Source organism: Triticum aestivum, chromosome 1A (assembly GCF_018294505.1).
Source record: "Triticum aestivum cultivar Chinese Spring chromosome 1A, IWGSC CS RefSeq v2.1, whole genome shotgun sequence".
In the NCBI taxonomy this organism is placed as follows: Eukaryota; Viridiplantae; Streptophyta; class Magnoliopsida; order Poales; family Poaceae; genus Triticum; species Triticum aestivum.
The window spans coordinates 15684714-15705111 of NC_057794.1; the positions used below are offsets into that span (position 1 = coordinate 15684714).

The 20398-nt window shown below is 44.4% G+C and overlaps 1 protein-coding gene across 2 annotated transcripts; it reads left to right on the top strand.

The window, feature by feature from the left end:
* Positions 1-13719: 13719 nt before the first annotated feature.
* Positions 13720-16794, top strand: LOC123186790 (PGR5-like protein 1A, chloroplastic). 2 transcript variants are annotated; one of them, XM_044598500.1, is made up of 8 exons: positions 13720-14413; positions 15078-15140; positions 15274-15360; positions 15475-15709; positions 15830-15903; positions 16021-16119; positions 16314-16378; positions 16465-16794. In XM_044598500.1, exons 1-7 carry the CDS (start codon positions 14234-14236, stop codon positions 16350-16352), a joined length of 777 nt encoding a protein of 258 aa, XP_044454435.1. In that variant the 5' UTR covers positions 13720-14233; the 3' UTR covers positions 16353-16378; positions 16465-16794. The 2 variants fall into 2 exon arrangements, with proteins under 2 accessions (XP_044454435.1, XP_044454430.1); XM_044598495.1 differs by lacking the exon at positions 16314-16378 and having other exon boundaries at positions 13735-14413.
* The last annotated feature ends 3604 nt before the right edge of the window (positions 16795-20398 follow it).

Here is a 20398-nt window from a genome sequence, read left to right on the forward strand (position 1 = left end):
TCTTGCAGATCAAACGATCAACATATATGAACAACAAAAGGCTGGTCACCATTTTGGCAAAGCATAACACAAATTTATATGCTACTACAAAAGTGTGGCACGACACAAGTATGGTGGCATTAGCCATAAACAGATGCAAGCGGGCGAAATGGCTATGAACTGAACATACGACGAAGATCTCGACCGGTAGGGAACAACATTGCACGGCACTACATAGGCTCAACAATAGATCCTACATTGCAGACAGAGCAAACCACACCCAAAATTACATCCACCTTCGGCACCAAGCCTCCCCGCAACAAAAACCATGTCCAAAATCACACCAACGCTTCGGAGGCCACACCAAACTCTGTTCTAAACGATCGACAAACGATTCCGCAGGCTTTCCGCACGCTTCGAAGGCCACATCTTGATGTTCTACCGTCGCAGGGCTTCGCCTAAGCACTGCTACAATATAATCGAGGTGGAATATGGTGGCAGGGGGCACCGCACACGGCTAAGGAACGATCTCAATGATCAACTTGTGTGTCTAGGGGTGTCCCCTGCCTCCGTATATAAAGGATCCAAGGGGAGGGGCTGGCCGGCCAAGGGGGGCGCGCCAGGAGAGTTTTGATGGCAGAGAGAGAAAGAGAGAGAAAGGGGGGCCGGCCACCTCTCCTAGTCCTAATAGGACTAGGGGAGGGGGGAGGCGCGCGGCCACCTTGGGCTGCCCCTTTCTCCTTTCCACTAAAGCCCATTAAGGCCCATACAGCTCCCGGGGGGTTCCGGTAACCTCCCGATACTCCGGTAAAATACCGATTTCACCCGGAACACTCCCGATATCCAAACATAGGCTTCCAATATATCAATCTTTATGTCTCGACCATTTCGAGACTCCTCGTCATGTCCGTGATCACATCCGGGACTCCGAACTAACTTCGGTACATCAAAATGCATAAACTCATAATAACTGTCATCGTAACGTTAAGCGTGCGGACCCTACGGTTCGAGAACAATGTAGACATGAGCGAGACACGTCTCTGGTCAATAACCAATAGCGGGACCTAGATGCCCATATTGGCTCCTACATATTCTACGAAGATCTTTATCGGTCAGACCGCATAACAACATACGTTGTTCCCTTTGTCATCGGTATGTTACTTGCCCGAGATTCGATCGTCGGTATCCAATACCTAGTTCAATCTCGTTACCAGCAAGTCTCTTTACTTGTTCCGTAATACATCATCTCGCAACTAACTCATTAGTTGCAATGCTTGCAAGGCTTATGTGATGTGCATTACCGAGAGGGCCCACAGATACCTCTCCGACAATCGGAGTGACAAATCCTAATCTCGAAATACGCCAACCCAACATCTACCTTTGGAGACACCTGTAGAGCTCCTTTATAATCACCCAGTTACGTTGTGACTTTTGGTAGCACACAAAGTGTTCCTCCGGTAAACGGGAGTTGCATAATCTCATAGTCATAGGAACATGTATAAGTCATGAAGAAAGCAATAGCAACATACTAAACGATCGGGTGCTAAGCTAATGAAATGAGTCATGTCAATCAGATCATTCAACTAATGATGTGACCTCGTTAATCAAATAACAACACCTTGTTCATCGTTAGGAAACATAACCATCTTTGATTAACGAGCTAGTCAAGTAGAGGCATACTAGTGACACTAAGTTTGTCTATGTATTCACACATGTATTATGTTTCCGGTTAATACAATTCTAGCATGAATAATAAACATTTATCATGATATAAGGAAATAAATAATAACTTTATTATTGCCTCTAGGGCATATTTCCTTCAATAAGATGAGGGAGAGAGACGAAGAGATAAGACAAGGGAGAAAACATAAGTGGTCTAGTGGGCCACGTGTCAAGCGCACGGAGCGGCGACCGTGTAATCAGCCGGCTGGTGGGGATTTTTTCCGGTAAATAAAAGGGAAATGATTCATATCACTCGGCGGATAATCACGCTCGCATCCGTCGTCTCAGTTGCATGCCATGCGTCCATTCTGGACCCACCACCACATTATTTGCAATAGCCACGCCTCGCCTCGTACCTTATCCTCTTCTCCCGAATCTCCTTCCTCATGAATCAGCGCTGCCAAGCGAAGCGGTTCCCCGTGCCACTCACATCTTTCCTTCCCCGGGCGCGGATTTGGCTCGAGCTCGCCGAGAAAGCAGTCAGAGGCGAAGGACTCGACTGCCGCTAGCATGGTTCCTGTGAAGAGAAGGAGATGGAGGTGAGAGAGAGAGGGGAGGTCATGGGAGGGGAAAGGCGCGGCGCACCGGAGAAAGGGCTCGCCGGCGGGCAGCAGGGTCGCTAGGCAGTGCAGAAGCTTCAGGCGCGAGCCCTCCTGGTGTTTGTGGCGCCATGTTATCTCCGCAACAACGGCATTGTTGCAGAATAGTGGCAGACCGCGCAAGTACGCGAGCGGCCGGGGATGCTGTTGCAAATTTTGCAACATGGGCCCTGTTGCAGAAAATTAGATGCGGCGAAGATGTTGTTTTAATTTTTGCAACAAGGATCTTGTTGCAGAAAATTAGACGCGTGAAAGATGTTGCGAAAAATTAGACGCATGAAAGATATTGTTGCAGAAAATTAGACGCGTGAAAATGTTGTTGCAGAAAATTAGATGCGGTGGGAGATGTTATTGCAATTTTTCTAAGGGTCTTGTTGTAGAAAACTAAAGAAGAAGAGGTTTTGCAACATGGGTCTTGTTGCAGAAAATTGTAGAAGATGAGGTTTCGCAACAAAGGTCTTGTTGCAGGAAATCAAAGAAGACCAGATCTTGCAATAAGAGCATTATTGCAGGAAATTAGAGAGGAGGATTGAATGGCGCGTGTCACGCAATCGAATGGCTCGCGAGGCGGTGGATCTTTTTAAAAGAGCCACCGGCCGATGCGTAGCAGCTCCCTAAAAGTAGGTGAAAAACATGCAAACATGTGGGAATTTTGGGCGGAATTTCCCTGCACTGGATAGGATCACAGATAAACCTGGCCATGGGATACCCGACCCGGCCTAGCCGGCAAAAGCCCGACCCGGCGGACTTTTCCTCTGATGGGCTGAGGCTGGGTCTGGAATCTAGGCCCGATGACCAGGCCAAGTTGGGCCCGGGCCTGGGGTTTCTACTTCAGGCTTTGTTAGGCCTAGCCCAACGCATGGGTACAGACAGGGAAGCAAATGAAATCTCTGCTCTTGGATCTCTCCTCTCTGCGGCTGACCGGAAATCAGCAGCTAGCATCCACTGGTCGTTTCAGCTACACACTCTTCCTCCTCCGGCGTTTCTTTGTCGAGCTTATTTGTTGAGCTTTAGCCATGTCCATATCGGAAAGCCTTCCTCTGCCATCAAAACAGCTTGGAGACAAAGGAGACATATCTAGATGATTGTGGTAAACTAACAAATAAAGACTCAAATAATACAAGATGCTCCAAGCAAAATACATATCATGTGGTGAATAAAAATATAGCTCCAAGTAAAGTTACCGATGGAAGTAGACGAAAGAGGGGATGCCTTCCGGGGCATCCCCAAGCTTTGGCTTTTATGTGTCCATAGATTATCTTGGGTTGCCATGGGCATCCCCAAGATTAGGCTCTTGCCACTCCTTGTTCCATAATCCATCAAATCTTTTACCCAAAACTTGAAAACTTCACAATGCAAAACTTAAAGTAGAAAATCTTGTGAGCTCCGTTAGCGAAAGAAAATGAAACATCACTTTAAGGTACTGTAATGAAATCATTCTAAATTCATATTTGTGTAATATCTACTGTATTATAACTTATCTATGGTTCATACCCTCCGATACTACTCATAGATTCATCAAAATACGCAAACAACACATAGAAAACAGAATCTGTCAAAAACAGAACAGTCTGTAGTAATGTGGATCAGACGTATACTTCTGGAACACATAAAATTCTAAAATAAATTGCTGGATGTGAGGAATTTATCTATTAATCATATTCAAAAAGAATTAACTAAATAGCACCTTCCAAATAAAAATGGCAGCAGTTCTCGTAAGCGCTAAAGTTTCTATTTTTACAGCAAGATCAAAAAGACTTTCCCCAAGTCTTCCCAACGGTTCTATTTGACACAAACGCTAATTAAACACAAAAAACACAACCAAAACAGAGGCTATATAAATTATTTATTACTAAACAGGAGCAAAAAGCAAGGAATAAAAATAAAATTGGGTTGCCTCCCAACAAGCGCTATCGTTTAACGCCCCTAGCTAGGCATAAAAGCGAAGATAGATCTAGGTATTACCATTTTTGGTAGGCAATCCATAAGTCGCTCTCATAATAGATTCATAAGGTAATTTTATGGACGCCGATAAGTGCCACACGTGTGGGCGTTAGGGAGTCCGCCCACACATTTTGTGTGGTGTATAAGAGGAACAACCCACACACCTACGTGTGGGCAAAACAATTAGCGCCCACACGTCTCTTTTTTTCCCTCCCGATCCCTCTCACACGCGTGCGTGTGGACGAAGTTGATAACACCCACACGCCCGTATGTCAGGCCTCGTACCTCCTGGTCCCGCACGCCACATGTAACGGTCACCGCGCGCCCGCAATTGCCATGGTCCAGACCCTTGTCCATGTTCGTTTAATTGCAGTTGCCATGTTGCTGAACTACGGTTGCCATGTCGAACAACTGCAGTTGCCATGGTTGCTCAACTGCAGTTGCCATGTATGGTCTAATCTAATGTAGTTGTCATGATTTCATAACTTTAGGAGTTGCCACATACTAACACTAGGCAGTTGAGAGAGTTGCCATGTGCTCACAAGCATGCTAGGGCAGTTGCCATGTAAAAAGGAAGAGTTGTCATCTGCTTACGTGCATGTTAGGGCAGTTGCCATGTACATGCACGTTAGGGCAGTTGCCATGTACCATGCAAAAACATATGGCAACCTGGTAAAAGAGAGTTGCCATCTGCTTACATGCACACTAGGCAGTTGCCGTGTACCCTGCAAAACACATGGCAAACTCGGGTAAAAAAAGAGAGTTGCCACCTGCTTATAAAAGCACACTAGGGGTAGTTGCCATGTGCAGTGCAAAAACACATGGCAACTAGCAGTTTGGGTGTGGGAGAGGAGAAGGGCGTGTGGGCAAGATGCCAAATGCCCACACACTAGCCCTTGTGTGTGCGTGCAAAGTGGCGTGTGGGCGAACTGCTAAACGCCCACACACCAGCCCCTCTTGTGTGGTGAAACGGCCGTGTGGGCGACCGGCTGAACGCCCACACACCAGACCAGTCCTACGTGGCACTAGAAACATGCCAAGATTCGTGCGCTCACGAACGGACACGGATCCACACGTGTGGGCGAGATGCAAACGCCCACACGTGTGGGCGTTAACATTTCCGAATTTTATTTTCTTTGTAGGGAAGTGTTCCATGCCTTTCCTTAACGGAAATTGGAATCTAATATTCCCTTCATTCATATCAATAATTGCACCAATCGTTCTAAGGAAAGGTATACCAACAATAATAGGACATGAAGGATTGCAATCTATATCAAGAACAATAAAATCTACGGGTACATAATTCCTATTTGCAACAATAAGAACATCATTAATTCTTCCCATAGGTTTCTTAATAGTGGAATCAGCAAAGTGCAAATTTAAAGAGCAATCATCAAAATTCACGGAAACCTAGCAAATCACACAAAGTCTTTGGAATCGTGGAAACACTAGCACCCAAATCACACAAAGGATAGCACTCATGATCTTTAATTTTAATTTTTATTGTAGGTTCCCACTCATCATAAAGTTTTCTAGGGATAGAAATTTCCAACTCAAGTTTTTTTTCATAAGATTGCATCAAAGCATCAACGATATGTTTAGTAAAAGCTTTATTTTGACTATAAGCATGAGGAGAATTTAACACGGATTGCAACAAGGAAATACAATCTATCAAAGAGCAATTATCATAATTAAATTCCTTGAAATCCAAAATAGTGGGTTCATTGATATTTAAAGTTTTGACCTCTTCAATCCCACTTTTAACAATTTTAGCATCAAGATCTAAAGACTCCGAATTTTTGGAACGCCTTGTAGGTAAAGGTGGATCATATTCAGTCCCATCATTATCAAGATTCATATTGCAAAACAAAGATTTAATAGGGGACACATCAATAACTTTTAGATCTTCATCTTTATTTTCATGGAAACTAGAAGAACACGCTTTTATAGAGCAATCTTTCTTAGCAGGCATCCTAGCAGTTCTTTCTTTGCACTCATCAATGGAAATTCTCATGGCTTTGAGAGACTCATTGATATCATGCTTAGGTGGAATAGATCTAAGTTTCAAAGAATCAACATCAAGAGAAATTCTATCAACGTTCCTAGGCAACTCAGCAATCTTAAGCAATTTTTCTTCAACCAAAGCATTGAAACTCTTTTGCGAGGTAATAAATTCTTTAATATTAGATTCAAAATCAGAGGGCATCTTATTATAATTTCCATAGGAATTGTTGTAGGAATTACCATAATTATTAGAGGAATTACTAGGGAACGGCCTAAAACTAAAATTACTTCCATGCGCGTTATTACCAAAATTGTTCCTACCAACAAAATTCACATCCATAGATTCATTATTATTCTCAATCAAGGTAGACAAAGGCATATCATTAGGACCAGTAGGAGCACTCTTGTTAGCAAACAATTTCATAAGTTCATCCATCTTTCCACTCAAAACATTAATCTCTTCAATTGCATGCACTTTTTTATGAGTAGATCTTTCGGTGTGCCATTGATAATAATTAACCATAATATTATCTAGGAGTTTTGTAGCTTCTCCTAAAGTGATTTCCATAAAAGTTCCTCCCGCGGCCGAATCTAAAAGATTTCTAGAAGCAAAATTCAATCCAGCATAAAAGTTTTGTATAATCATCCAAAGATTCAAACCATATGTAGGGCAATTACGTATCATTAATTTCATCCTCTCCCAAGATTGTGCAACATGTTCATGATCAAGTTGCTTAAAATTCATAATATCGTTTCTAAGAGAGATGATCTTAGCGGGAGGAAAATACTTAGAGATAAAAACATCTTTGCACTTATTCCATGAATCAATACTATTTTTAGGCAAAGACGAAAACCAAGCTTTAGCACGATCTCTAAGGGAAAACGGGAATAGCCTCAATTTAACAATATAATTATCCACATCTTTCTTCTTTTGCATATCACACAAATCAACAAAGTTGTTTAGATGGGTAGCAACATCTTCACTAGGAAAGCCGGAAAACGGATCTTTCATGACAAGATTCAACAAAGCAGCATTAATTTCACAAGATTCAGCATCGGTAAGAGGAGCAATCGGAGTGATAATAAAATCATTGTTGTTGGTATTGGTAAAGTCACACAATTTAGTATTATCTTGAGCCATCGTGATACGCAAGCAATCCAATACACAAGCAAATAAGAAACGGGCAAAACGAGGCAAATAGGAAAAGAGAAGGAGGATGGAGAGAGAGGGCAAATAAAACGGCAAGGGTGAAGTGGGGAAGAGGAAAACGAGAGACAAATGGCAAATAATGTAATGCAGGAGATAAGAGTTTGTGATGGGTACTTGGTATGTTGACTTTTGCGTAGACTCCCCGGCAACGGCGCCAGAAATCCTTCTTGCTACCTCTTGAGCACTGCGTTGGTTTTCCTTGAAGAAAAAAGGGTGATGCAGCAAAGTAGCGTAAGTATTTCCCTCAATTTTTGAGAACCAAGGTATCAATCCAGTAGGAGGCCACACGCGAGTCCCTCGCACCTACACAAACAAATAGAATCCTCGCAACCAACGCAATAAAGGGGTTGTCAATCCCTTCACGGTCACTTACGAAAGTGAGATCTGATAGATATGATAAGATAATATTTTTGGTATTTTTATGATAAAGATGTAAAGTAAATAAAGCAAAATAAAACGGCAAAAGAAATAGCTTGTTGACGAAAGATTAATATGATGGAAAATAGACCCGGGGGCCATAGGTTTCACTAGTGGCTTCTCCCGAGAGCATAAGTATTACGGTGGGTAAACAAATTACTGTTGAGCAATTGACAGAATTGAGCATAGTTATGAGAATATCTAGGTATGATCATGTATATAGACATCACGTCCGAGACAAGTAGACCGACTCCTGCCTGCATCTACTACAATTACTTCACACATCGACCGCTATCCAGCATGCATCTAAAGTATTAAGTTCAAAAGAACAGAGTAACGCCTTAAGTAAGATTACGTGATGTAGAGGAATAAACTTATGCAATATGATATAAACCCCATCTTGTTATCCTCGATGGCAACAATATAATACGTGCCTTGCTGCCTCTACTGTCACTGGGAAAGGACAAGATTGAACCCAAAGCTAAGCACTTCTCCCATTGCAAGAAAGATCAATCTAGTAGGCCAAACCAAACTGATAATTTGAAGAGACTTGCAAAGATAACCAATCATACATAAAAGAATTCAAAGAAGATTCAAATATTGTTCATAGATAAACTTGATCATAAACCCACAATTCATCGGTCTCAACAAACACACCGCAAAAGAAGATTACATCGAATAGATCTCCACAAGAGAGGGGGAGAACATTGTATTGAGATCCAAAAAGAGAGAAGAAGCCATCTAGCTAATAACTATGGACCCGAAGGTCTGAAGTAAACTACTCACACATCATCGGAGAGGCTATGGTGTTGATGTAGAAGCCCTCCGTGATCGATGCCCCTCCAGCGGAGCTCCGGAAAAGGCCCCAAGATGGGATCTCACGGGTACACAAGGTTGCGGTGGTGGAATTAGGTTTTTGGCTCCGTATCTGGTAGTTTGGGGGTACGTAGGTATATATAGGAGGAAGGAGTACGTCGGTGGAGCAACGTGGGCCCCACGAGGGTGGAGGGCGCGCCGGTGGGGAGGGGGGTAGGCGCGCCCCTACCTCGTGCCTTCCTGGTTGCTTTCTTGACGTAGGGTCCAAGTCCTCTGGATCACGTTTGTTCCGAAAATCACGTCCCGAAGGTTTCATTCTGTTTGGACTCTGTTTGATATTCTTTTTCTGCGAAACTCTGTAATAGGCAAAAAACAGCAATTCTGGGCTGGCCCCCCGGTTAGTAGGTTAGTCCCAAAAATAATATAAAAGTGTATAATAAAGCCCAATAATGTCCAAAACAGGATATAATATCACATGGAACAATAAAGAAATTATAGATATGTTGGAGACGTATCAGGCTGCTAAGCGTCGGTTGGCGGATCTTTTTAATTGATCCACCGCCTCGCGAGCTAGCGAATCTGGGAAAATCAAGTGGCTAAATGTCTTCCACTACTTCGCAACAGAGATTTTGTTGCGGGAACACTTGTAATAAAGATTGTCTTGTGTTGCAGATTTTTTCGCAACATTGGTCGTGTTGCGAAATTTATTTTTCTGTCTTCACTTTTTTTTGTAACAGAGGTATTGTTGCAGAAAAACTGTGCAACTGAGGTGATGAGATTTGTTTTCTTTGTCTTCTCCTTTATACACGATGTTATAGAAGAAATATTTACGATATGACTTATGTTGCAGAAATCTTCCTTGCAACAGACCGGGCGTTGCAAAAAAAAAGACCATTGTCGTTCGTCACGAGCTCCCACCGGACGATGATGAGGGCGAGTGGCACCACTAGTTCCCGCCATCGCGATGCCATCGGCGAGCGCTAGAGCTCTGACCACTCACCATCCTACTCATCGGCGAGATGTACGCCATTGTCATGCACTTTTATACGGGACAGAGAGGTTGGGAAAGAGATCAGATGAGGGAGAGAGACGAAGAGATAAGATGAGGGAGAGAGACGAAGAGATAAGACGAGGGAGAAGACATGAGTGGTCTAGTGGGCCACCGTGTCAAGCGCACGGAGCGGCGGCCGTGTAATCAGCCGGCTGGTGGGGATTTTTTCCGGTAAATAAAAGGGAAATGATTCATATCACTCGGCGGATAATCACGCTCGCATCCGTCGTCTCGGTTGCATGCCATGCGTCCATTCTGGACCCCACCACCACATTATTTGCAACAGCCACGCCTCGCCTCGTACCTTATCCTCTTCTCCCGAATCTCCTTCCTCATGAATCAGCGCTGCCAAGCGAAGCGGTTCCCCGTGCCACTCACATCTTTCCTTCCCCGGGCGCGGATTTGGCTCGAGCTCGCCGAGAAAGCAGTCAGAGGCGAAGGACTCGACTGCCGCTAGCATGGTTCCTGTGAAGAGAAGGAGATGGAGGTGAGAGAGAGAGGGGAGGTCATGGGAGGGGAAAGGCGCGGCGCACCGGAGAAAGGGCTCGCCGGCGGGCAGCAGGGTCGCTAGGCAGTGCAGAAGCTTCAGGCGCGAGCCCTCCTGGTGTTTGTGGCGCCATGTTATCTCCGCAACAACGGCATTGTTGCAGAATAGTGGCAGACCGCGCAAGTACGCGAGCGGCCGGGGATGCTGTTGCAAATTTTGCAACATGGGCCCTGTTGCAGAAAATTAGATGCGGCGAAGATGTTGTTTTAATTTTTGCAACAAGGATCTTGTTGCAGAAAATTAGACGCGTGAAAGATGTTGCGAAAAATTAGACGCATGAAAGATATTGTTGCAGAAAATTAGACGCGTGAAAATGTTGTTGCAGAAAATTAGATGCGGTGGGAGATGTTATTGCAATTTTTCTAAGGGTCTTGTTGTAGAAAACTAAAGAAGAAGAGGTTTTGCAACATGGGTCTTGTTGCAGAAAATTGTAGAAGATGAGGTTTCGCAACAAAGGTCTTGTTGCAGGAAATCAAAGAAGACCAGATCTTGCAATAAGAGCATTATTGCAGGAAATTAGAGAGGAGGATTGAATGGCGCGTGTCACGCAATCGAATGGCTCGCGAGGCGGTGGATCTTTTTAAAAGAGCCACCGGCCGATGCGTAGCAGCTCCCTAAAAGTAGGTGAAAAACATGCAAACATGTGGGAATTTTGGGCGGAATTTCCCTGCACTGGATAGGATCACAGATAAACCTGGCCATGGGATACCCGACCCGGCCTAGCCGGCAAAAGCCCGACCCGGCGGACTTTTCCTCTGATGGGCTGAGGCTGGGTCTGGAATCTAGGCCCGATGACCAGGCCAAGTTGGGCCCGGGCCTGGGGTTTCTACTTCAGGCTTTGTTAGGCCTAGCCCAACGCATGGGTACAGACAGGGAAGCAAATGAAATCTCTGCTCTTGGATCTCTCCTCTCTGCGGCTGACCGGAAATCAGCAGCTAGCATCCACTGGTCGTTTCAGCCACACACTCTTCCTCCTCCGGCGTTTCTTTGTCGAGCTTATTTGTTGAGCTTTAGCCATGTCCATATCGGAAAGCCTTCCTCTGCCATCAAAACAGCTTGGAGACAAAGGAGACATATCTAGGCACCAAAAGTAAGTTCAAAACCAACATAAAGCCAAAAACTGGTCAAATGCATCCTAAACTAAACCTACGGTTGCCATCTGTAGCACCATCCCCACTTCGGTTTGCCTCACTGGTGGATGAGAAGGGAAAAGAGGAATGGCTTCGCCAAGGTGAGTCTCAACGGGACTCGAGGGACAGGAGAACGGGACCATGGAAGTAACGGCTACTGAGTGGTTATCCTTCTTTTATTTGCTGAGGTATCGACCATGCCATGAGCCATAGTGGCAAAACCACCCCCCCCCACCCCAAAAAAACCATTTTAGGGGTTATTTCTCTTGCTTTCTAAATTTAAGTGGGTAGATACTTTGTTTTACAGCCAAAAGGGTTATGTAAATTCTTCGTAGTTGTTTTGGACTTAACCATTTCTTATTCCATAGAATCGATTCCGTAAAACTTCATATACACCGGTTCCCCTCATTTGCGGCGACACTCTAGCCGCTCCGAGATGAGGGAATGGTCTTTTGTATTAGGTTTATGTGTCATTTATGGCGGAGTCTCGCCGGTGGAGCTAGTGGCGTGTTGTCACCCAGCTCAATCTCTGCTTAGCTTTGGTGTCTTATGATGTTGGTTTCTATTTGGTCACATCTTCATCATGATATTCTCTTTCGTGGTACGGTAATGAAGCCACAATATCATAGCGAGCTAATATCACCAAAAGTCAAAGAACTTGCTCTGTATGTTCAGTTTGGTCACCTAACTTGACATCCCGTGCACATATGGTGCCTCCTCCTGTATATGTCTGTATGACCTGCTTGCGTGGCACGCCTGGCCCACCGATCAGTGGGTGGGAGTGGGTAGGCGTTGGGTGCCAAGTGCATGTTGGATCTTTTGCAATATACCCCCTAGTGTTTTATTGAATTATGCAGGAAACCCCCGCATGATTTTTTTGTAGTAACCCCTGGCGTTTATTTAATTACACACAAAGTGAAATGTGTTCCTAAATATCTGTTGAGAGAAAATAGAAACAAACATCAGCCACCCCAAGTACTCGAACCAGGAACGTCACGCATGCTAGATCTCACATGCACTAACCACTCCACCAGCAAACATTTGTTGCAAATGAAACAGGTAAATATTCTTTACTCGTGTTCCAGATTGGACATCAGTCTAACAAAAAGGAAACTAAAAATGGCAACGCCAGAATTAGATTAAATATAAGGAAGCTAAAAGGCTCAGGCCCTACTATCAGATTCCGTTGAAAATTCAAGTTGTGCTTGTGCGGCAGCATGCATATAGCATTTTTCAACAATTTCATTATGCACGTGCCTATGTAATATCGCCTGTCTATTTTAATGTAAAATCTGTTAATTTTGACAACACGAGTGAAATTTTGCACGGTATCATTCTTGAAAACTTTATGTTGTGTACTTCGAAATTTTTGAAATAAAATAAAATGGGCTGATTTACATCTTCGGACATAATATGGACCTGAACTTTTTGATCAATAGTGTGTCGTGTGTAAAGGAAACATAAATAAAACTAGTTGGTTTTTACAGCACATAAATGAAAGTAATTTTGGTTCAAAATTCTAGATAAAAAGGACGTCCCAAGTTCACAAAATATATTATTTCTTTAAGTTTAAGTAATTTATGCACAGGTAAACTCACTGGGCTTTACATAGTTGAACTGGTGTTCCATCGAGACTTATAAGATCAAAGCATCCCGTCATGTACGAGTAACATGTTAGATTTTTTTTCTATAAAAAACACATCAAATTTTTTGTTGTCGTTTATAGGTGAACATTATATTAAAAAATATATTTGTTCGTTATCCTAACAAGCATGTGTTCTTGGTCTAGTGGTTAGTACATGTGTGAGTTATTCTGCGGCGATGTCATGAGTTAGAATCCTGTCTGCATCATTTTTTTATTTCCTATTCCCAAATTAATGTGCACTTACAATGCGACCCATGTCTACATAAAATTAAGGGAGGGCTTCCGTGCGAAATGAAAAAAGGACAAGGGTATTTTCTGTAAAAATATGTCGCACGCTGTACACACATGGCACACCACGCAAGCGGTGCGTATGCATAGGCGTTTTGTGATCGTATTTGCACTTAATGGCAAGTTAGCCGATCACAAATCCGTATTTTTAAAGTTTTAGCACCAAACTAAAAATCCAGAGCAAGTTTTATGACTTCCAGTGATATTAGCTCTATCATAGCCCAGTTGCAAGGGTCGTGCCCCCCTCCACGTGTGCGGTCAAAAGGCTCCTTGCCCTGATTGTGGCGGGTGACTCGGGCGGCTATTCATGGCCTTCGCGGTTAGCCAAGCTGTACAAGTTTGATTTCACCCGAAGAAAAAAAGAATACAAGTTTGATTTCTATGCGGATTATTTACCAGGTGCTGCTATTTCTATGCGACCAGGAAATTGCAAGACTCCATTTGTTGGGGTTGATTTTTCAAGAGTTTGTCAATGTTCTCTGTTGGTTGCTTTTTTATTTGGGTTACTTGGATCTGATCTCGCTCTCTTTGGGGAAAAAATGCTGATATTTTGTGCCAAAGCCCATCCAGGTCGGCAAATGAGCAGCTAGCATCCACCAGTCTCCGGTCACCGCAGCCACACACTCTTCCTCCTCCGGCGTTTCTTGCCCCCAAGCAACCACCACCGGAAATCTCTTCCCATTTTTGTCCGCTTCCCGCCGTGCGTGAGGCCTCCACGCATCCCCCGCTCCCCCCTCGCCGGATTCTTTTCCTTGCACGCCCAGCCTCCCTCCCCACCTCGCGCTATCTACCACCACCACCACCAGCAGAGGTCCGTACGGGAGGAGGACGAGGGGGAGAGCACGCGCCGGCTGGATACGCGCAGACAGTGTGCACCGTCCATGGCCGCCGCCGCCGCGGCCCCGGTGCCCCCCGGGAACGGGCGCCTCGGCCGGCCGCGGGCGCCCCGGGTGGGGCTGCGCATCTGTGCGGCGGCGGGGGCGGGGGAGGGGCCGTCGTGCCTCTACGTCGGGCCCATCGAGACCGCCAGCCAGGAGATGCTCGAGGCGCTCTACCGCCAGGTAATTCCAGTCCCACTCTTGCTCACCTTCCATGCCATCAGATTGCACACAGTTAATCATGAACCTGAAGAAATTAACTGAAAGTCTGCAATCTTTCTGTATCTCATACTGTGCCCTTTGGTGCTGTAAGCAATGTTGTCTGCCGCGCAATCTTTTTGATACTACCGCCTGCAGGTTCGATCGAGTTCGCCATCCCATCAGATTACACACCGGCTTGTTATTAGTAGCCTCAGCCACAGTTCAACATGAACCTGAAATTAACTGAAAGCCTGCAATCTCTTTGTACTATTCCATACTGCACCTTTTGATGCTGTAACCTGTAAACAATGTTGCCTGCTGCACGGTCTTTTTTATACTGCCGCCTGCAGGTTCGATCGAGTTCGCTATTGCTCATGTCCCATTCCATCAGATTACACACCGGCTTGTTAGCAGCTTCAGCTACAGTTCATCATGAACCTGAAATTAACTAAAAGTTGCAGTTTTCTTTTCTTTTTAAAGATTAACCTTAATACCAGTATAACTAACTGAAAGTTGCAATCTTTTTGTGTTTCATACTGTACCTTTTGATGTTGTACAATTCATGTTGCCTGCTGTACATTATTAGGCGAGCCAAGCTCATCACCATGTCTACTTGTATATAATCTAGTACCATCTTTCATGGCAGGCCAGGGATTCCTACTACAGTGGCCAGCCTCTGATTGTCGACGACATGTTCGACAAAGTTGAGGTGAACAAAACAGGCCTACAATCAGCTAACTTACGTATATCCACATTAGCACACACCACCTGATCCAAACCCCATTTGCTGTCGCGTATTTGCACCCGCATCCTAACAGTACATGTGTCCTTGACCTTGCTAGTTGAAGCTCCGGGTCTACGGCTCCCCGTCGGTCATAAAATACCCCCGCTGCAGCCTCAAGCGACAGTCGGCGTACGCGGACGCCGAGGTAAACCTTTCTGTGAAAATTCACCCCTGTTTCTTCTAGCCAAATCTACCCAGTGTTTCATTTACTTACAGACTCACAATTCAGTGTTTTGGTTGACATTTGGGTATAGGGCAGGAGGACCACTCGATGTTTATGGCACTGTCGAGCATCTGGACGCTGCTGCTCCTGCTTGGTACCTCGGCGTTCCTGGTTCCAAGCTTCTACACTCTGAGCCTGGCGTTCGGGGACGCATTCGGAGCAAGGTCTCTCTTCTCTGCTGCTAAGTCGCTTGACGGGATAACAAGGGTGAACCACATGGTTTTGATCGGACTAGGCTATCTGATTGGCTATCCGGTTGCATCCGCGTCAGGTAAGGAAAGTTCTTCAGTAGATATTGTTTCTATGTTATATCAGTAGTATCATGATTTTCGTGTTCAGTTTGCGAAATTGTGTTCTCCACGCATCTTAAATCATCTTTTTGTTTTTTAAGTTGGTGCATTGCAAGGCCTGTTGACAAACAATGTGGTTGCACTAAAAGGCTCTTGCCCCAATTGCGGTGAGCAGGTTAGTTTTGCTTCTAGTAGTTGCCCATCATGGCTCCTTTTAGTGTTGAAAATTGATCCATATTTCTTTGAGTACAACATTTTGGTCATCTGAGTAAGCAAAGCATGTTCTTGCTAGGTGTTTGCATTCGTGAAGACGGATAAATCCATTAAAGCACCCCACAAGGCAGAATGCCATGTCTGCGAGTGTCCATTGGAGTACCGTACTAAAGTCGAGGTATGTGGAATACCTGTAGTTTTTTTACAGCCTTTACAGCTGTTGTGTTTTTTGTCAGATTATGATCTTGCTAAATCTACATCAAGTTCTTGCACAGTGACATACTCTGCAATCCCTTCACTGATAAGATGATAGATAAGCACGTTCAGGCCCCTATACCACATTTGACACACAAGATCAACACACTGTTGCAGGACACATACTTGAATGAAAATTTCAAATTTTTTAACTGAGACAAAATTCAGATTTGGAAGTCTTGGTGAGAATTTGCAGTTCTACATGTAGATATCGTGACAGTGTAAAACAACACCTACCATGGCTTCACTTTTTGACATTGCTCTGCAGAGATCTCTTTCTGGACCTAGAAGAAGTTGGGTTTATGGCCGGGTTTATATGGTGAAGCAAGGACATCCTAGGAAAAGGAGATGGATCAAAGACTAGAAATCCAGTGATAGCTGTTGAAGAGATCCACATCTAGTGCGTTCTTATTGGCTGAAAGCCGGAAACTACTTTTTGAAGATAGTAGTCTTGTTGCTCTGTAGTGCATATTTCCATTGTCCATTGATCAAACCAAGCATTTTGTAAAGCAGTCCATTCTTTCCCGAGATATCCAAACTCCGCACATGAACAGATGATAAAATTATTGGCGAATATTATAGTGGTTTGCTTGTCAAATATTTGCTCAACTAAAATTTGATTTGCCTAATTGATGTAAGTGCTTGAAAGATGCTTAATTATGCTATGCAATCGCTGGGAATGTTGTCAAGTGCATATTGTTTCGTCATTTATGGGCCTAAAGGAAAGCATTATGTTATTATGAATTTATTAGGAGAGACTGGAATGACAAAAAACGGCTCCCCTAAGTCTTGGATTTATAGTACAAGGAATTAATAGGACCTAGAACTTAAAGATATGGTTAGCATTTGTTTTAATTATACTTCTGATAAATAGACGGACTGCCTGTTGGGGATATATAATCGTGAAAACATACGAAATAACAAATATAAGTCTTTCTAGAAATTCCACCAAGTGACTACATACGAAGCAAAATGAGTGAATCTACACTCTAAAATATGTCTACATACATCCATATGTTGTATTCGATTTGAAATGTCTAAAAAGACTTACATTTAGGAACAAAGGGAGTAGTATGTTAGCTTAGGCTCTATATACTGACAACGATCGAATAGCAAAAAGCACAGTTATTTAACTTGACAACTACTCTCTCTGTTCCGAATTACTTGTCTTGGATTTATCTAGATACGGATGTTTCTAGATACATCCGTATCTAGACAAATCCAAAACAAGTAATTCTGAACGGAGGGAGTACTAGCTACCCCCTCCGTCTCCGTTTGTTACACTAGGGACAGAGGGAGTACGTACCGTCCCCGAGAACAATCTAGTCTTTGTAAGAATCACCAACAGTTTGTCATAATTAAGAACTGGTCCACTTTTAAATTTAATTAACTTTATTATTATGTTATTAGTCACGAAACACACCACCGTCACATTATCAACAGTTTTCGGGATATTCCCAGCTATTTTGTGCTCACTAATTCCACTCACTTATCAAGAGAGCTTATCAATGATTGCTCGTTTGTCATTGATTGCCGGTCTGGAAAGATCATTTTGCAGTAGTGAGTAATGTGAAATCAAAAAAATATCCGTTGCTCATAATTAATGGCTCAAGTCCAATGCACCTAGAGATGTGCATAATGGCTTCAAGGTGACAAAAACATATTCTCCAAGGTGGAGCTTATTGGGTTTGTCAAAGTATGTTTACGTGTTAAACTATTATTGACCATGTAATTGAAGAGGGGTGTTTGAGTGAAATATGCGCAAATCAGACCTATTGTATAAAATGATATGTGTACTAGACACGGATCACAAGAGGGACGGTCCGTGCTTGTGGCAAATGTAACCAAATCACTCGTGGCGGATGGCCAAAGATGTTGTCCGATGGCCTCGACGGGCTTTATTGTCTTTGTACTATGTCAAAATAACAAATTTTGATGGCGTGCTACGTTGTACGTTTGAGTTTTTTTAAGCATTTGAGCTGTAGAAGGTTCCGGCCTAGTCTTGCCGCTATTTGGCGTTATCTCATTAGGCATCTCCAACTCAACGCGTAAAAATCCTCCCGCATTCATTTGCGGACATGAGGACCGGTCGGTGAACACGAATGCGGAAGGATGCCATCCAACCGTAGTTGGATATATTTGGCCTTCCTCATTTTTTCCAGGTTCGCACGATCAAATAGCCGCACGCAACACTATTTTAAATTTAAAAATGTTTAAATATTACATTCTAATATGTTGTCCCCTTTTCACCGTCCACTGATGCTCAATCAGATCTTTCTTCAGCTGCTCGTGAGTTGGTCGATGCCGAATTTGTTGATGCATTTGAATAAATTCCTCAAATGTGGCTAGATTCTGGTCCGGAAGTTGGATAGGATCACCATGTTCTCAAATTTCAGAGCTGCGGCAGCATCGTCACCCTCATCCTCGATAGTCATGTTGTGCATGATCACGCAACATGTCATCACCCCCATAAGGTTTCCGGATCCCATTGTTTAGCAGGTCCATGAACAACTGCAAAACGGGCCTGCAGAACTCCAAATGCTCTCTCGACATCCTTTCTACCTGCTTCTTGTCTTTGAGTAAAGTGAGCCTTTTTTCTGGCCAACTGGGTTTGAGATGGTGCTGACAAAGGTAGCCCAAGGAGGATAGATACCATCAGTGGTGGAGCTACGGCTGGGCAAAACCATGCCATGGCCCGCCCAGTCAGATAAGATTACAGTGTCGAGTGGTGCTGAATTGAGGCTCTCGGAGCAAAATTTCAGACATATTTCCTAAGCTAGCTGGTTATGGCCCGCTCAATGAAGCGTGTGTAGCTCCGCCACTGGATACCATCAACCAGATAGTAGCTCATGTTGTACTCATGTCCATTGACAGTATAGTGGCAAGGAGAAGCTTTTCCTTCAGTCAGCCTCACAAACAACGAGGATCGTTGCAGCACATTGATGTCATTATGAAACCCGGGCATGCCAAAGAAAATGTGCCAAATCCAAAAATCGTGTGATGCAACTGCTTCAAGAATGATGGTGGACTTCTTAACATGACCCTGATATTGCCCTTGTAAAGCCTTCGGGAAGTTCTTCCATTTCCAATGCACGTAGTCAAGAGATCTAAGCAAGCCTGGCCACCCTCTTGCTTCTGAGATTGCCAGGAGCCTCTCGGTGTCTGCCACAGTTGGTTCTCTCAAGTACTGAGGTCTGAACAACTTGACCACGACAGTTGCAAACCTGACCATGGCATCTCCGCATGTGCTCTCAGACATCTGTAGGTACTCATCCCATGAATCAGCGGTCGTTCCATATGCAACCATCCGAAGAGCGGCCATGTACTTCTGGTAACTAGAGAAGCCGATCGTTCTCATGGCGTCCTTCTTCAGAATGAAGTAGTCATCGTAGGACCGGACGACATGGTACAAATGATCGAAGATAGTATTGCCCATCCAAAAATGCCGGCGAAAATGGTCAGCGAAAGGTTCATTGGGGGCAAAGTAGTCGGTCATCGGTGTCAGATGCCCCCGCACGCTAGCTGTTGCGGTTGGGCAATCGATGACCCTTGATCGAGCCCTTGAAATTGAGAACATGCTCTTCCGCACGCTCTGTGTCTTTAAGGACCGTGTGCATCATCGCCGTCTCATCGGAGTACTCGTCCGACGAGCCATTGGACGGCTCAATATGATGTTCATATATGTACTCCAAATCGAAATCCATTGCTAGAAAGAACAAGGGACAACTGTTTTTAGCTCCGGCGATTCATCGAACAGTTGCCTGGCATGATGAGAATAGCAGTAGCAAATGGTACCTGGCGGGGTGGTCGGACGACAGGGGTTGATTGGAGACGGAGGAGAAGAAGGGTGGAGGCCTGCTGGAGCGCCAGAGGTGACGGACACACAGAGTTTCGGTAGGGGTGTGGCATGGTGGCCGAGATGGTGGAGCGGCGGTGAAGGAAGAGAGAAAATAAGGAGGATGGACTCGTGAGGTCTGGAAAGGGTTTTGGGTGAGCCCGGGGTGTCGGATTTCTATGTTCCGCATCCGGATTCCCGCAAACCTTCTCCATTTTTGTCTTTGTTTTGATGGAGAAATTGAGTCCGAAACATCCCGCGGATCGATACAAGCCCGCGTTGAATGACTCCCGCAGTCCAAACAGCGCGGTGCAGACGGTTGCAGGTCCATCTTGAAGATGCCCTTAGGATGAAGTCGCCGGTACTT